We start from the raw sequence: 17,764 nt of genomic DNA, 5'->3' as shown, positions 1-17,764 counted from the left end.
GAATAAGAGAGATGCTAGGTCATCTTTGAATGCATGTAGAAATAATCTAACAGAGAGAGGCTGAAGACGCAGGAAAGTAAAAGCAATTGGTTACATTGCTTTTCAGAAGACAAAAGGAAGTAGGATCCAGATCATAAATGGACAGACTGGACATCTAGCTTTTCAGAAGACAAAAGGAAGTAGGATCCAGATCATAAATGGACAGACTGGACTTTCATAGATGTAAGGACAATTTCTTTATAGAAGGGAAGAGGGAGAGGATGGTGCAGGCCCAAAAAGTTTGACTCATTAGGTGATGGGGAGGAGAAACTGGTCCAGAGGCTGTGGACTTTCTCTCTGAGGAGAGGGAAGAAGGAGTAAGAAGTTTGGACAATGGGAATGGTATGAAATGAGCATTGTGGCTGTTGGAGAGCAAGCTTACTAGAGAAAACTAGTAATGTTTCCAGAAAGTATTCAGGATGGTTGATAATCAACTGATCAGAATGACTTTTCTGTGCTCATCTGTTGGGAGCAGGCACAGAGAAGGCAGATGACTGGGTTCCTTTGTTGAAACAGCACTCCATGCTCATTTATGGACTCAGTACTTAACTTACTTAAAGACTTAGAAACATGTAACAAAATGGAAACCATCGCTTTTCTTGGGCTTCTAGGACCCATATCTACTAGTTTTTCTCTTTCTTTTGTGGCCACCACTTCTCAGTTTCCTTTGATAGTATATTCTCCTCTACCCAATTATCTATAAATGCTGATAGGTAAGCTTGGGGAATAGCATGAAAGAGATGGAACATGGTACCTGCTTTCTTGATATTTATATTTTATCAGGAAAAACAGAGAATGAACAAGAAAAATTAATACATCATTTAATTTCAGTTGTGATCAGGGCTACCCAAGAAGTGTGTAAGGCATTAAGAATATAAAGCAAGAAGTCCTGACTTGGCTTGATATTCTTTTTACATGAGATTTACCAACACAGCAGTTTGCAGGGAGCAGAGATCCAATAACTGTGATGAGTATATAAGAGGCCAAAGAGAGAGAAAAATAATAACCTTGTAGCTTGGACTTGCTTTAACCATATGAGAATTCATTTTTTTTAAGAATTCAAAATTTTTTTAAAGTGGCAAGGAACAGTTGACCTGGGACAATGGCAAATCTGTATCCCTAGAGAAGAAAAACCAGCCATGTTAAAAGAGGAGGAGGCATGGCTGCATCCCAGCAAAATCCATAATAAAATCAGTGTTGACATGAATAAATCTCAGTGCATTAAAAGAGAGGTATATTTAGGGAGGGGAAAAAATCACCTATTTAAAACATCATGCAAAGGATTTGGGTAATCTTTCATCAAATAGTTGGCAATACAAAGATATATAGGACACAGTTGCTTCCCTTAAGGAGCTCACAATTTATTTGTTGCTTAAGGAGCAACAATATAAAGACAACCACAGATGCAAAGAAATATAACAATATGATTCTAGTCCTTAGAGTAGAATTTTTCAAGAATAATTAAATGCACCTGAGACGCCAGCCTTCAATCTCACATTTTCAGTGGCTTGGGAAGAGAGACTATGTATGAAGAAGCAAGAGAACTAAGAATATTAAGTGCATATGCCCCAGACCAAGATGGGAGCCTGTGCAAACAGGTTCCTGGGAAGCAGTCTCTGTGGCAGAGATGAACACTCTCTTGGGGCTCTCTTGGGGGTGTGCTCTCAGGATCAAAACACGTGGAGAGGAAGGGGAGAAAGTAGCATTGTGCAGGATGGTGATGCAGGCCTGGAGATCTCTAGACTGACTGTATGAGAAGTTCTCATACTGGAATTACCCCTAGTTGAGGTGCAAGGAGGGATCGATAGCCCTGCACTGATTAATCATGATTTGCAGGCTGCCTTTGGGAAGGGAGAGTGATATTGGGCAAAGAGACTTTTCAGTGAAAGCAATCCTTGAAGAAGGTTTAACAATGAGATGTGTCTGCTGGCAGCTAGAGAAGGTCTTATTTAAGGCCTTTGATCCTGAAGGGAGATCAGGACAGCACACGACCGTGCCCAGGCCCAGAGTGGCACTTTCATCCCATTTGTTACCATAAAACCTTCAAATAGGTGGCATGCAGCCCATCTAGAGAAGAGAGACTTCTATCTTACTGCAGAAGTAGAAGTACAAATTCTTCCATTTTAGTTAAAACCAAATTTAAATGACAAATGAACTTAATTGTTAGAAGAATATAGGCACTTGCAGCAAAAGTTTGACTGAAAGTTTCCTTTCGATTAACATTAAGAATTGACATTAAGAACTGACACAGGGCAGCCCTGGTGGCTCAGTGGTTTAGCACCACCTGCAGCCCGGGGTGTGATCCTGGAGACCTGCCTGGGATGGAGTCCTGTGTCGGACTCCCTGCATGGAGCCTGCTTCTCCCTCTGCCTGTGTCTCTGCCTCTCTCAATCTCTCTCTCTCTCTCTCTCTCTCTCTCTCTCTCTGTCACTCATGAATAAATAAATAAAATCTTAAAAAAAAAAAAAAAAAAGGAATTGACACAGCAGCGCCTGGGTGGCTCAGTCAATTAATCGGCTGCCTTCAGCTCAGGTCATGATCTCAGGATCCTGGGATGTAGCCCTGAATCTGACCCCCTGTTCAGCAGAGAGTCTGCTTCTTCTCCACCCCCATTCATGCGTGGCTCTCTCCCTCAGATAAATAAATAAAATCTTTTTAAAAACAGAGGAATTGGTGGAGATAATGCAAAACAAAATCTAACAAAACTGGGCTGTGTAATTTGCAACAGAGACAGGATCACCGGCAAGCCTCTCCTCTCAACTGCTTAAAGCACAGAATTCAGGCAGGTTACTGCAAAAAGCTGTATTTACACAGCTCAATCTATGTCCTATTGAAAGAGCAGGACCAACTTTTGGCAAAAATGGGAATGAGAGCAATTGAAGCGTCCTCCAGACCTTTTCTTATCATGATATGGCTGTGGGCTGAAGGATTTATTATCGGATCTTTCCTTATAGCAGGAGATGAGAGGTAGTTACTCTATTCCCAGATCTCTCTTCCTGCCATCCTCCCCCAATTTCCCCTCCTGACATTTTCTACCTACATCTCTCCCTCTCTGACATCCTACTACCTTCTAGTAGTAAAGGGCTACTCAGACCTGCACTCCTTGGGAAGTGCTTTAATTTTTTCTTCCAAGCCAGTGTTTTCCATGGGTTCGTTTTGTGAACCACCTGTATTAGAATCAGGAATATGTTTATTTATTTTATTTTAAAGATTTTATTTATTTATTCATGAGAGACACACACACAGAGAGAGAGGCAGAGACACAGGCAGAGGGAGAAGCAGGCTCCATGCAGGGAGCCTGATGTGGGACTCGATCCCTGGACTCCAGGATCACGCCCTGGGCCGAAGGCAGCACTAAACCTCTGAGCCACCCGGGCTGCCCCAGGAATATGTTTAAAATGCAGGTTCCTGAATCCTACCCCAGACCTACGAATGCAGAATCTCTAGGACTAAGACCAAGGAATCTGCATTTTCTTTACAAGCTGGCTAAATGCTTTTCTTGCACACTGAAATTGCAAACACCTCCTGCCCCTTGTCTCATGGCCTCAACTGTCACGCTACATGAGCAGAGCTGAGCGGATGTCCGTTCACACTTACTGTTCTGTCCATCTCAAGGATGGCCTAGCATTTTAACTGAAGACAATCTCTAAAGATTCGTTCTCCATGGGGAAATTTCAGATACCAGGGCAAGATGATCACTGAAATATGCCTCCTTTCTTTCTTTTCCTTTCCTTCAGTTTTACTTGGTGATAGCTTTGTCTTCTGCCCTCCTCCAATCTTGGATCCTTCTATGTATACATAGATCAGTCAGAAAGCTATATAGACAACTTTAGATTTATATTTGGTTTAATCATTTCTAGTTAACTAACTCGGTTCTGGGGAAAGCACATTGTGATCAGACACGGAAACAAACTTTCTACCTTCCCAAGGGAACCATCTAAGTATTATGGGGAAGGAAACATTTTGTTGTCAAATAAGTCTGAAGTATAACCAAATTAAAATTGTGCTGCTTCTTTACTACAGACCTTCTCAGAGCCTTTACTATGCTATTGTACATTTTGCATTTACCAGAGGAGGTTATTTATGCATTATGTCCCAGCTCCTCTTGGAGAGCTCGTGGAAATACACTACTCTGTGGATCCCACTTTGGGAAATACCGTTCTAGATTTTAGCAAGTTGCCTGTCCATCAGCTACACTCATGATGCAGCATGTTTCATGTTTTCTCCATTCTGAAATTCTTTGGCTGAATATGATCTCGGGTAATTACTGTGCTGCTTAGTTCACCTTGGAGTTTGATTTAAAATTTAGCAAAATTACCCAAACTAAGTCTTTTGTTTCTGTTATTTCAATAAACTTCAAATTTCAGTTACACTTTTCATACTTCATAAAATTTACTTTTAAGCATACTATGTAATGTTTTATAAGTACATAGTACTTGTGTAAGTATTTGTACAAAATGTACAAAAAGTACATTTTGATTCTCTTCCTTTCGGTTGAAAGAACCTTATCTTAAACTGGGTATCAGTGTTCCTGTTCTCAGTGTTTATTTAAAAACCTGTGTTCATTATAGACTCATATTTCAATTGTATCCCTTTTATTCCACCTAGCATTTTGGTATTTGTGGGGAAAAGACTTTTTGAAACAACATTTGCATGTGTCTCAAATAAACATTTAAATTCACGCAGCTTTCAGTATAAAGTTCTAAATGACTACTTTTTAGGGAACTCAGATGTTATTTTCACAAATATTTCCTTTCTATTTCATTCTTTTAAGAATGCTTTCTCTTATTTTCCCAGAAAGGATCAAATCTTCTTTATTAATAATTTCTTGAATTTCCTTTAAATCTTGAAAGAGTTGAACTATAAAGTGCCAGTGGGATAACAATGCATATTTCATGATAAAGACCTAATCAAGAATCAATAAGGCATTGAAGTTTTAGAGGTTGAAGTTGGAATCATTCCACTCAAATTCATTTTAGAAATGCAGTGTTGTATAGATAAAATAAGATTATAATTAATGTTTTAATGGACTTTATTTTCAGCGTCCACAGAGGTGGGTTGTGATGCTGTCTGGGAGAAGGATCTCAATTCACACATTTGCTACCAATTCAACCTGCTTTCCTCTCTTTCCTGGAGTGAAGCACATTCTTCATGTCAGATGCAAGGAGGAGCTTTACTAAGTATTGCAGATGAGAACGAAGAAAATTTCATAAGGAGTAAGTAGGTGGATGACGCACACTGATATTAATGCAATTAAAATGACTTAACAATTATGTTCAGGTATGCAAAAATATATTCTGAAAAAAAAAAAAGCCCCGGGGCACCTGGGTGGCTCAGTGGTTGAGCCTTTGGCTCAGAGCGTGATCCCACATCGGGCTCCCTGCATGCATCCTGCTTCTCCCTCTGCCTGTGTCTCTGCTTCTCTTTCTGTCTTTAATGAATAAATAAATAAAATATTTTTTTTAAAAAAAGTCCCTTAGAAAATGTTTTCTTTTATTAATATGGTGCCAATTCATGCCCAAAATTGTGACCTGTCTCCTGGGCCATTCCACCTGGCACGCGGGCATCTTTCTTATCTTCTCTCCCTTGGAGAAAGGAAGTTGAGGCCCCAGCAAGGGACCCAGAACAATTTGCAGCTCTAGCAGGTGGATCTGGGAGACTTACAAACTTAAATACAAATTCCTAAAAAAAATTAAAAAATAAAAATAAAACAAAATAAAATAAAAAAACAAATTCCTGCTCTGCTGGAGATCGTAGCTATTCAGCTTCCATTAATGAATAAATAAGTTACTTGTTAATTAAACAAAATCTCACCTGTCAGTCAATATGCACAAATACAAAGGACTTCTCATGGATGACAAAGAACTTAAAATTTGGTTAGAAAAGCAAAAGCACACACCTGCTAACTAACAGGACAAGACAATAATATGTCAAAATAGTTGTGCTAATGGACTAAGTCTTGTGTTTACCCATCACCTAAACTCTCCTCTCACTTCTCCCTGTGGATTAAATGTGTTTGTAGATGGGTACACACAGCTTTTTAAAAATTTTTAGAAACATTTGAAAGTATCACAAAGTCACTCTTTTTCTTTTCTTTTCTTTTCTTTTTTTTTTTTTTTTTTTTTTTTATTTATCCATTCATGAGAGACAGAGAGAGAGAGAGAGTGAGGCAGAGACACAGGCAGAGGGAGAAGCAGGCTCCATGCAGGGAGCCCGGCGTGGGACTCGATCCTGGGTCTCCAGGGTCAGCCCCTGGGCGGAAGGCGCGCTAAACCGCTGAGCCACCCCAGCTGCCCAAGTTAGTCTCTCTAATTAAAATTTTCTGATGCTTTTTTTCTAATAATATTGCACATGTAGTACATGTTTATTCTAGAATAATTTTTTAAATTTCAAGTATACAGAAAGAAAAATATCCCATAATTCCATAATCTGGAGATAACCATGTTTTTCTGGGGGGGGAAACATGTAATGGCTTGCATATAGTTTTCATGGAAAATAGTTTTTGAAGAAATGCATGAATGGCCAGGAGCAGGGGCCACAGAACCACCAGCTTGAGTTTAACTCCTGCCTCTACTTTGCAGCAGAGCTACCTATATGGGTGACCTAACCTGTCTGGGCCTCAAATTCTCTCCTATCAAATGGAAATAATAACAGTGCTACTTGTTGGTTGTGTGGATTACATGTCATGATGCAGATGAAGCCTTACAAAAGTGCCTGGCACACATAACAAACACTCATTGTGTGTTAACCATTTAACAACTATGCACACGGTTTGATAATATGCTTACTTCTTCATGTACCAGCATATGATGAACACTTATCCATGTCTGCATCATAATTTTTAATGATGGCATAGTATTATAGGTTAGGAATAATATATGTATTTAACCTCCTACAATTATATAGTGATATATAGATAAAATTATTTATTTTGTTTCTATTTATTTGCTGCTATTATTCATTATTCCTGCACTTACCTTTGGGCATAGACCCCCAATTATTTCTCTATAAGTCTGTGGAACTAGGTTCACTAAGTGGAAGAGGAAGCACATTTTAAAGCTTTTTAAAATCATTAATACCTTCCAGAATGAATATAACAAATGCTTGAACAGTGCAGGTTTGCCCCTTTCCCCACAGACATGCAAAAGTAAGAAATTATGATCGAACCTGATTTGAGTGAGTCCTACTGCAGGAAAACACCAATTTCCAGTATCATTATTAGCCTGTAATGGTTTTTACAGAAAATTTTGCATACCATGTATGAATTATAATTGTTATCTATCTTGACTGTCAGGATTTCTAATAAGGTTTGGACTTCCTCAACAAACTTGAATAACGATGAAAGAAATAAGATCTGTCAAAGACTTTGATTTAAATACCAAAATTCTATAATTAGATTTCGGGATTGTTTAGGGAAACAGAAGTCTATTCATAAAGGCAGAACCCTGTTCTGACCAAGGTATTTTTTAATGATGAGAATAGTCTAGTTTCTTGCTAATCGCTGGTGAACATTAATTATGATATAAGGAATTATCTAAGCTGTCACAAATGTCAAGAAATATTCAAAAGAATTGAGGTTTGAGTTTATTATTACAGAATTGTAAGCCAATTTAGCTGTAAACCTAAATAAGTGTTTTTGTGACCTTAAACACAAATTATAAATTACCCAGTGATTTTTTTATGTGTATTGTTAAAACAACTGTACAGAGAGTATTCAAAATAATTCTCAGAATAATTACTATTTAAGTATTTTAATTAGGTTATTTGAAAATATCGCTAGGCACTTGCTCTAATATGAAATGTGAAAATTCTCTATCTTGTCAATCCATCTTCCCTGCCACCTCCTGTCACGATAATTGTAATATGATTTAATCAGATAGTATTAGTGAAGAGAGTAATCAAATTGACATCAGGAAGAGATTTGGTATAAATGCCGCAGGAGCTTGCAAGGGTGGGACCTGTGAATGATTTGCTGTTTTTGTTTAGGGATTTCTGGGGTCTCGAAATTATAAAGCCCCTTTTTTCTTTCCTAAGTGGGGTAGGTTCTTCCAGTTTCCCACTATTGTACTGACATGCTCAATCGCAGGGGCTGCCCCAGGCTTGTTATGGGAATACATGATCTTTATAATCTGGGGATCATACAACTAATCATTCAAACTGAGACTCTTTTGAGAGTAAAAGAGGGTGCAATTAGTAAGTATTCTGAGACTACCAGCATAAACTGTCAGTTTTCCTGGCAAACTGGGATAGTCACCCCATCTATAAGCCTTGACTGTCAGGGCCTGGGTATTGGGCAGGGCCCCTGCATCTAGCTCAAAATATATTGGGTTCTGAAGCAGATGAACCATAAGAGGAAAAGGAAAATGCTCCCTTTTGTAGATTAAAAGACTAAATAACAATATTCGAAACTGTCCCCAAATTAGTCACTTTCACTATGTTTCTGACACAGTTTTTAAATTTTTATTCATAATAATTTGGGGGGATTTTAAAGGCAGTGCTTTTATTTTTTTAATCAAAATAATTGAAATATAACTGTAGACCATAATGTACACTGTGCAGATTCTTTTGAAATTATCGTGGCTTTCTTTTCGGCATTGTATATGATCAGTTTTGGTGAACTCATTCTCTCTTAGGGGAGCCATAATCCCCAAATCCAGAGACATTCTTTTTTTTTTTTTTTTAAGATTTTTTTTTAATTTATTTATTCTTGAGAGATAGAAGGAGAGACAGAGCCAGAGACAGAGCCAGAGACACAGGCAGAGGGAGAAGCAGGCTCCATGCACCGGGAGCCCGACGTGGGATTCGATCCCGGGTCTCCAGGATGGCGCCCTGGGCCAAAGGCAGGCGCCAAACCGTTGCGCCACCCAGGGATCCCCTCCAGAGACATTCTTAACATTTTAGTTTAGAAGGTTGCATTTTGCCCTCAATATTAATAAAAATCCCTATTTTAAATACTTAAAAAGCATCCTTTAAACAACTGTGTAAGACTTTTTATCCAATCGAAAAAATATCCATCCCTTAATTTCCATAACATACTTCTCTCTGGTTGGCCTTCCACATTTTGAGTTGACTTTTATTTTTAATTTTTATTTCTTGTATTTCCTTTATGCTAGAATAATTTTTAAAAATTCATGTAACAAAAGAAAAATTTCCCCTAATTCTACAATTTTGATAACCACGTTTTTCAATATAAGCGTGACAATACACATGTTTATACATAGCATCTATTTTTAAAATGGGGCTAAATTAAAATGTGAGGAGCTGTGACCTAGGGGTTTGGAGCAGGGGCTGTGGAGGCAGCCTGCTAGAAAGCTTTCTCCCAACCCAGGCTGAAAGAAGCAACATAGCCTGGCTCCAGCCTGCTATCGATCCCTCTGGGTACTCTGGTCCTTTGGATTATGCTTCTCCTCTTGATCAGACAACTCCTACTGGCTCTCATACTGGACAGCCCCCTCCTTGCTTGCTTTAGCATACCTTCTTAAATTTGAGGACTTGCCTCCATTCACCAATAATACTTCCCTGTTTTTCTCTTCCTTGCCAGATCCCTAAAGAAAAGCTTCTGCCCATTGTTCAATTATTTAACTGTGAAATACTTAAAAAATATTTGAGTGCAGAAAATTTTATGTGCACACACATATACACATTATACAGATTTAACATCACTTCTTCTTGTTCTACATTTGCTTGGAGCCTATGGTGGCCTCAGCAACCTGGAGTTTGGAGATTTCAAGCTAAGGCTACCATGGCACCAGGCACACATAGCAAGAGAAGGAAGACAGAGGGGCACTTTCTGGAGTGGACTTCCGGACACTTTCTCCTCCCCCATCTAAATGTGTGAGCATGAGCTCACACAGATCAGATGGTCTCAAATTTGCAAATATGCAGTCTTGGGAGGATTGATGATCACTGAGGGGCAGCACTTCTGGATGGATGAAGACTTCACAGCTAAAGAATTGCTGTTTAGTGAGCCTTTAGGAGACTGCTGTTTCTCTCAAGTCGGCAGAAGCTGACTTTGTTACTCTGAAGCATCAGAGTGGGGTTTAGCAGCACTTAAAACCTTTTGTCATTGACTGGAGTTCATTTATGACTGCATCCTTCAGGAATAACAAAACTAGAAAGAAGTGTAACATTGTGGGGAAGGGGTTGTTTGCTTCCACGGGTTGAAAACCCTATATTTCTCTTCATTTCAGAGCACTTGGGCAGTGAAGCAGTGGAAATGTGGATGGGTCTGAATCAGCTGGATGAACATGCTGGCTGGCAGTGGTCGGATAGAACACCACTCAACTATCTGAACTGGAACCCAGGTACCTACAGCGTTTTATGTGCCTTCAACGGGTGACAATATCCTGCACCCTTACACAGCAGCTATTTCCCACATGTATATAAGTCCTGTTATTTCAAAAGTGGTTTATAAACATTTTTAAAGCTTGCCTGAATTCCCATCAGGCAAGCTTTTCCAGACAAGAAGGAGGTCAAGAAGGTAAGCTATTTAGCCAAGGTTGCAGGAGGATTGGGTTAGAGTCAAGACTCCTGTCAGCTGTTTTAAAATAGCGACATTATGCTGAGTGAAGTAAGTCAATTGGAGAAGGACAAACAGTGTATGTTCTCATTCATTTGGGGAATATAAATAATAGTGAAAGGGAATATAAGGGAAGGGAGAAGAAATGTGTGGGAAATATCAGAAAGGGAGACAGAACATAAAGACTCCTAACTCTGGGAAACAAACTAGGGGTGGTGGAAGGGGAGGAGGGCGGGGGTGGGGGTTAATGGGTGACGGGCACTGAGGGGGGCACTTGACGGGATGAGCACTGGGTGTTATTCTGTATGTTGGCAAATTGAACACCAAAAAAAAATAAATTTATTATAAAAAAATAAAAATAAAAAATAAAATAGCGACAAATTGCAAAATATTTATTTAAAACAATAAAAATCAGCTATTGCTATCTTTGTGAAATCATTTGTCATGTCTGGATTAAAACCTATACTAAATCATAGATATAATATAACATAGGATATGCCTTACATGCCAAAGAGAAGGGCTATCTCCCTGATGCTAAAATCTATATTTACATATATATCAAATATATCATATTTGAATAAATAAAGCGACATCAATATATATTAAAATAACTGGTTTGCCTCTAACATTAAACACACACACTGTATTTTCAGAAATAAATTTTGAGCCATTTGTTGAATATCACTGTGGAACATTTAATTCATTTTTGCCAAGTGCCTGGAGGAGTAGAGATTGTGAATCCACCTTGCCTTATATATGTAAAAAATACCTAAACCACACTGATCAAGAAGTGATTGGTAAGTGTTTTTACTCTAAGTTGTTTTCTTTTTTTTTTTTAAGATTTTTATTATTTATTTATTCATGAGAGACAGAGAGAGAGAGAGGCAGAGACACAGACAGAGGGAGAAGCAGGCTCTATGTAGGGAGCCTGACATGGGACTCAATCCCGGGTCTCCAGGATCACACCCTGGACTAAAGGCAGCACTAAACCGCTGAGCCACCAGGGCTGCCCTCTAAGTTGTTTTCATGAGTTCCTTACTTGTCCTTTCAATGCACTCAAATTCCTTTATATTTTTGCTAATAACTCATAATTTAAGGCTAGTTTTTATATGAATAAATATATGTAATATATGTAAATAGATTCCAAAGGCACCATGAATTTAACAAATGCACTTAGGTTTTTACTAAAGACTAAAATAACATAAGCATTGAAAATATTGTCTGCTTATTTTTTTAAAAAGTTTGCATTCTCAGTTGATCTGCATTAGATAAACAAGATATGCTTCCTTTCTCTTCTAGTTTTGAGTTTTATTTATGGTTACCCTAGAAATTGAATATAAATTAGAACAGAGTTTTATAAAATTCTTTACTTCATTGATCTCCTATCACACTCTGTATCTTTTATTATCCTTGTCCTTGAAATAACATACAAACTTTTATGTGCGACTAAGACTTAAATACTACCTAATTACAGCCTAATACCTGAAGCCCAATTATTTGTTTTTAAGGTCTATTGGTCTTTTCAGTTTCTGTGGGAATTAATGTCTTAACTCAGAAAGTAGAAATAAAAACAGAACCATACCTAAAAGGATCATTACCAGCAAATTAGAAACAACTCCAGATTTTAAGTAATAAACTGAATTATTATTTTTAAAAATTATTCCTTAAAATCAGACTTTAACTTTCATTTTTCTTAAAGTGGCTAAGCCTAAGGGTATGGTAAAGTAAGGGAGCGAAGGGAAAAGAAGCAGAATTGTGCCATTTTTTTATGTGGGGATTTTTTTTCATTATGTCTGTCTTTCAAATTGTTAAAGTAATCCTATGTTGATGAAAATTTATATTAAGGTTAATAAGTAACATTTTACAAATTGTGGAAAATGACATTGTTTTTTGTTGGTTTAAAAAGAAAAAGATGCTTGGAAATATTACACTACCCACTGTGAACCTGGCTGGAATCCCCACAGTCATAACTGCTATAAACTTCAGAAAGAAAAAAGGACCTGGAATGAAGCTTTGCATTCTTGCCAGTCTGATAACAGCACATTGATAAACATTGCTTCATTAGCAGATGTGGAGTTTTTTGTGACCCTCCTTGGAGATGGTGAGTGCCAAATGTCTCTGATTTAAGAGGCATGAAATATAATGGAGTTACTATTTTTATTAATGGAGTTGAAAAGAAGTTAAGCTATTTAAAAGTGATTATTTATGGCACATATATCTCCAGTTCCTAAATAATATTCAGGAGTGCAAATTCATTAGATTTCTATAAAATATATGCTCAGAAATTTTGTAACACCTCACATATGCCAGATATATTAGAGGTTTTTTTTTTTTTTTTTAAGGGACAAAGGTCATTTCTGGAACTTATAATAAGAACTTAAACCTGCAATTTAGCTTTATGGCCACTACATAGCAGTAGTGTGCTGTGGTCATGTAATCCAAACAATAATGGAATTTCTGAGATAAGTAACTGGATTTTAATAACTTCAGCCAGTGAAAATTTATTTGGTTTGGTAGTTTCAAGCTGTGTGCACATTCAGGAGTTCTGAGCTCCTAGGCCTCCACCCACCTTCTGTCCATCAGAGCAGGTCTCCCCCTATGTTATATATTTGACATAGAATTCTGCTGGGAAAACTTGAAATCACGGAGTTAAAGTAAATTTTTTTTTTAATGAAAAAAAATCTCCAGAGTCTACTCTGGTGACCTTTTGAAAGTTAGGTTTTTAGTTTAGAATGAAAACAAAAATCCTTCTCTGTCACTTTTTCTTACCTCCTGCATTTGAGATTAAAAGAATCCCGTGGCTGCCTCTGTCTGAATAGGAGCACTTGAACATTTCTCTCAGCCTCCTAGGGTCTTTTCACCTTACCTGGGCTGTCAAACTTTATTTACTTTTCTAGCAACCCCATTGCTCCCATTTTAACGCTTCTAAGAGTTTCTGCTCCTTTTTTCCCCATGGCAAAAAAAAAAAAAAAAAAAGGCAAGAAAAAATATATTGTAAAGGTGGGTTTTTTTTTTTTTAAGTGCCCTTTTCCTAATCCAGTCGACCTTCCTATTTTTCCTTTCTCTAGGCAGAAGCAAAACCATACTGTTCAAATCTACTTTTCATATAGTAGCAGGAACTAATTAGAGTCCCAGCAATCTGACTTGCTTTTAAGCTTTGTCCTTGCATTGGTTTTAGCTCACACACTGTCCCACTTCCAAGGTCTTGTCAAGCAGATGGGGTAGTATAAGAGGAAAAGATCTAAGTACATATTTTATATCAAAGCTTAAGCAAGTTTTATTGCATGAAGGAATAAAGAAGAAATCATTTGTAACAGGCCCGGTGCATTATCTCCTTTGCATATAATGGGATTCCTATAATTTACATTTATCTCTTACAGAAAATGCATCAGAAACATGGATTGGTTTGAGCAGCAATAAAATTCCAGTTTCCTTTGAATGGTCTAATGGCTCCTCAGTCACCTTTACTAATTGGCACACACTTGAGCCCCAAATTTTTCCAAATAGAAGCCAGCAATGTGTCTCAGCAGAGCAATCTGTAAGTTGATTTGTTTGTTTAATGCTCACTTTGCTGGACTTGTATTGAGGATCATGTGCATCAGGGACTTGGCCTGTGGCAGAGACTAAGATAGACACAGTCCCTGTTCCTCCAGGGGCTTCCATGCTAGGCAGTAAACATGTACACACAAGAGAAACATGGTAATTATAGTTGTGATAGGAGCTTTGAGGAAATACATGACGCAAAGGTAAAAAACTTGGCTTGGGTCTGCTACTTCAGACAGGGCAGTCAGGAAAGGCTCTCTGAAGAGGTGACATTTAAGATGGAACCTAAAAACAACAAAGACAACTCTTGAGGAGCAAGGAAAGAACATTCCACAGACAGGGACAGCAGCTAGTGTAAAACCCAAAGCATAGCTAAGGCTTGCCATGTTTAATAATCAAAAAGGGGACCAGTGTGGCGTGAAGGTAGAACGGAGGAGAGACTCAATCAAGAAGGAGCAGAAGGAATGCAAAACTGTGAGGCTTGTAGCCCTGGCATAGGCTCAGAGAGACAAAGGGCTTGGTTGGATTTACATTTTAAAAAGTAACTGTAGTTGCTACATGGAAAGTAGATCAGAGAGAGGAAAATGGAAGCAGAGAAATCAGTTTGGAGGTTTCTCCAGGGTTGAATTTGGGTAGCGAATGTAGAGACAAGCAGAGAAATTCAAAGATCCTTTGGAGGATAGAAATTGTTGCTAGATGGTCAGATGTGGGGTGAGAGCAGCGTAGGTGTTTGGCTTGAGCAACCACCATATTTGTGGATGATGGTGCCATTGACCACCAGGTGAAGTTGGGAGGGGAAGATCTAAGATGTCAGGAAATTAGAAACTGATGGTTTTAAAGTTTCACTGTCCTGTTAACACAAAAGGATTTCTACAATGTGTGTAACCCCATTGAAAAGTGTGACTTAATGGAAAATTTTGTTCTTTTCCTCATGGGAAGGTAATGGTCCCAGTGGTCTTAACATCACGTTTATCTCTATGCTCTAGTCTTTCATTTATCTAAAACATCTGATTAGACTATACAAAATTAGTTTAATCCCAAACCATTTGAACATTTATTATATGTTGAGAATACTTAATCTATTTGATCAGATAGCTACTAAGCTAACTGGTTGAGTTTTAAGTCATTAGGATTTGGTAGACATTCTCACTCTTTCTTACCACCAAGATACCATAACAAGTACAGCTTATTAAATGTTACTTAAGTAGCTTGACAAAGTAACTATGCCAATGAAACTTGGAAATTATCTAAGCACTTACTTGCAGGGCACATTTCATTGTTTTATCTTTCAGGCTGTCGTAGGTATGCTCAGTTACAATTTAAATGCTGAGGCAGTTCCCAAGTCACATTTGAAGGACAAACAATGACCTCTCTAAATGTTTGTCTTTGGGTCTAACTCCACTGAAAGCCACCATTGTTTATTCTACAATATTTGATGCTTTATTGGTTCACTGGTTTTGAGATAATTAAGATAACCTTCATTTCCTACCATCATTCTCCTTTTTCATTTGACAGACATCGGTATTTCACAGAACAGGAGCTAACATTTGGACAGAAAATTATATTTAAGAGAGTAAGGACAGGTATTAATATTATAGGATGTATCAGGACAATGCTGTTGTAAGTGTGGTTCTTGTGTACCCCTTTCTGGAAACTCAGCAGCTCCTTAAACAGTGGAGGCGTAAAAAAGAATATTTATTCCCATGAAGTAGATCTCAATATGAATATAATTATTATAATTAACAAGTTACCTAAGCATGGGTGATGCCTAATTTGAATGTGAGATCCTAGGAACTGTTTCATTCAAGCATTCATTCATCCATCCATCCAATTGTTCTTAAGCAGTTACAGTATGACTGACCTTATCCTTTAGCTGGATGGTTTGCTGGAATATTCCATGGTGGGAGGGCTACAGAGCTGCTCTTACAGATGAAGGTGTCAGCCTCCTATACAGTATTCATGTTCCCTAAAAACCCTGCTTGCCTGAGATACAATTTAAAATTTGAATTGTGTGGTTTTAGCCTAAAGGTCTGATTTGTGTTAAAATAACAAATCCTTTGGGAGGATAAAATTTTAATCTGTTAGCAGTTATTGTATATCATTATTAATGTAGGATATTAGAGCAGCCGTCTGCAGAACTAGACGACATGAAAGTATCTGCCTGTCATATAAAGAAGAAATGGAGTGAGGCTTTGGAAAATTAGTAGTAAAGAAGGAGCTTGAACACAAAGATCAGCTATTATAATGTTATCTAGGGTGATTCATGGTAGCTTCCAGGCATTTCCCTAGCATCAGGTTTATACATGTAAGTAGCAAAGCATTCAATTTTATACTTAGAAGTGGTTAAAGAGAGGAAGCAGCATTCTTCCTTGGTCACAGGGATGATTTCATCCAAGTGGCTCTGAAAATGTGGCCCCCAGATCAGAAGCATCAACATCAATTGGAAGCTTGTTAGAAATGCAAATTCTCAGGTCCTACCTGACCTATTAAATGAGACACAATGATCATGAGGTCCGGTCATCTGTGCTTTAGTAACCCTTCCAGATAATTCCGGTACACAGTAAAGTTTGATGAATCACCGCTCTAACCCATCCTTTTAAAAGAAAAATTGAGAGCAGCTTAATATAAATCCAGGCGAAGCCTGGTATTAAATCCTGGTTCCAAATTGTACTGACTATAGGACCTTGTACAAAGTATTAAACCTAACCTTTAAAATGGGAATAATAAAAAAATAAAGAAAGAAAAATAAAAAATAAAATGGGAACCATAATGCCTACTTCACAGCAACGTTGAGATTATATATGACAATTACCCAACATGAAGCCTGGCACATTATCAAGAAACATGAGTGGCCCCTCCCTCCTGCCCACCAACATGGGATTGTGTGTCTTAGAATGGTTTGCACACTGGAAAGAGCAAGGCCTCCCACTCCCATGCACAGTGAAATGCACAGTGAAAGAGCATCAACCCTTCTAAGGACAACACAAAGTCCTGACTCATTACCCCATCCTGAAACACTTAATATTAATTATATTTTTATTCAAAATAACTGATGTTGCCTATCAGCATCAATAATGAAGTTTATTCATTCATCTTGTTAACATTTTTCTACTTAGGAGGGACACTGGAAAGTTAAAAACTGTGAAGAAACACTTTTTTACATTTGTAAGAAAGCAGGCCATGTCCTCTCTGACACTGAATCAGGCTGTCAAGAGGTAAGTGCTACTAACATTGTGTTTAGGTATAGTGACTTCATAACTAGAATAATTTATGCAACAGCAATTTAAAGTGAACCTCTCTTCCTCTCACACCTGCCTTTGCTCCCTCCTCCCTCTCCTACCCCTCCCTCTTTATCTCTCTTCCTTCTTTCCTTCCTTCCTTCCTTTTTTTTTTTTTCTGACCTTGGGCTGCTTTTAGCAAACCAAGCAATTATTAACTAGGGGCATATTAAGGATTTACAGCACTGTGAAGGGTTGTTGACTACTTTTCTTTTGAAATTAAAAATATAACTGATCCACCTGTATAAACAATGACTGCCATGCGATGCCCCCCTCTCATAGTCTTCCAGTGAAGACTGCTAGAGTGAAAAGAAATGCATTCCTTTGATGGAGAGTGAACTTTTGCACTCAGAGTCTTGCCTTCCTTTTCACTCTTCTTAAACTT

The 17,764-nt window shown here is 38.0% G+C and overlaps 1 protein-coding gene across 2 annotated transcripts in view; it reads left to right on the top strand.

Annotated features, from left to right (window-relative positions):
* The window catches only part of PLA2R1 (phospholipase A2 receptor 1), a 113,524-nt gene that overhangs the window by 30,843 nt on the left and 64,917 nt on the right, over positions 1–17,764 (top strand). For both annotated transcript variants that reach the window (XM_041722839.1, XM_041722838.1), the window contains exons 4-9: positions 5,082–5,255; positions 10,230–10,343; positions 11,212–11,355; positions 12,465–12,659; positions 13,939–14,096; positions 17,218–17,316. In XM_041722839.1, the coding sequence (XP_041578773.1) occupies positions 5,082–5,255; positions 10,230–10,343; positions 11,212–11,355; positions 12,465–12,659; positions 13,939–14,096; positions 17,218–17,316 (884 nt within the window). The remainder of the gene's footprint in view (positions 1–5,081; positions 5,256–10,229; positions 10,344–11,211; positions 11,356–12,464; positions 12,660–13,938; positions 14,097–17,217; positions 17,317–17,764) is intronic.

Source organism: Vulpes lagopus, chromosome 11, assembly GCF_018345385.1.
Source record: "Vulpes lagopus strain Blue_001 chromosome 11, ASM1834538v1, whole genome shotgun sequence".
Lineage (NCBI taxonomy): Eukaryota > Metazoa > Chordata > Mammalia > Carnivora > Canidae > Vulpes > Vulpes lagopus.
The sequence above is the reverse complement of the archived record's forward strand: the minus strand, read 5'-3'. Positions and strand labels throughout refer to the sequence as shown.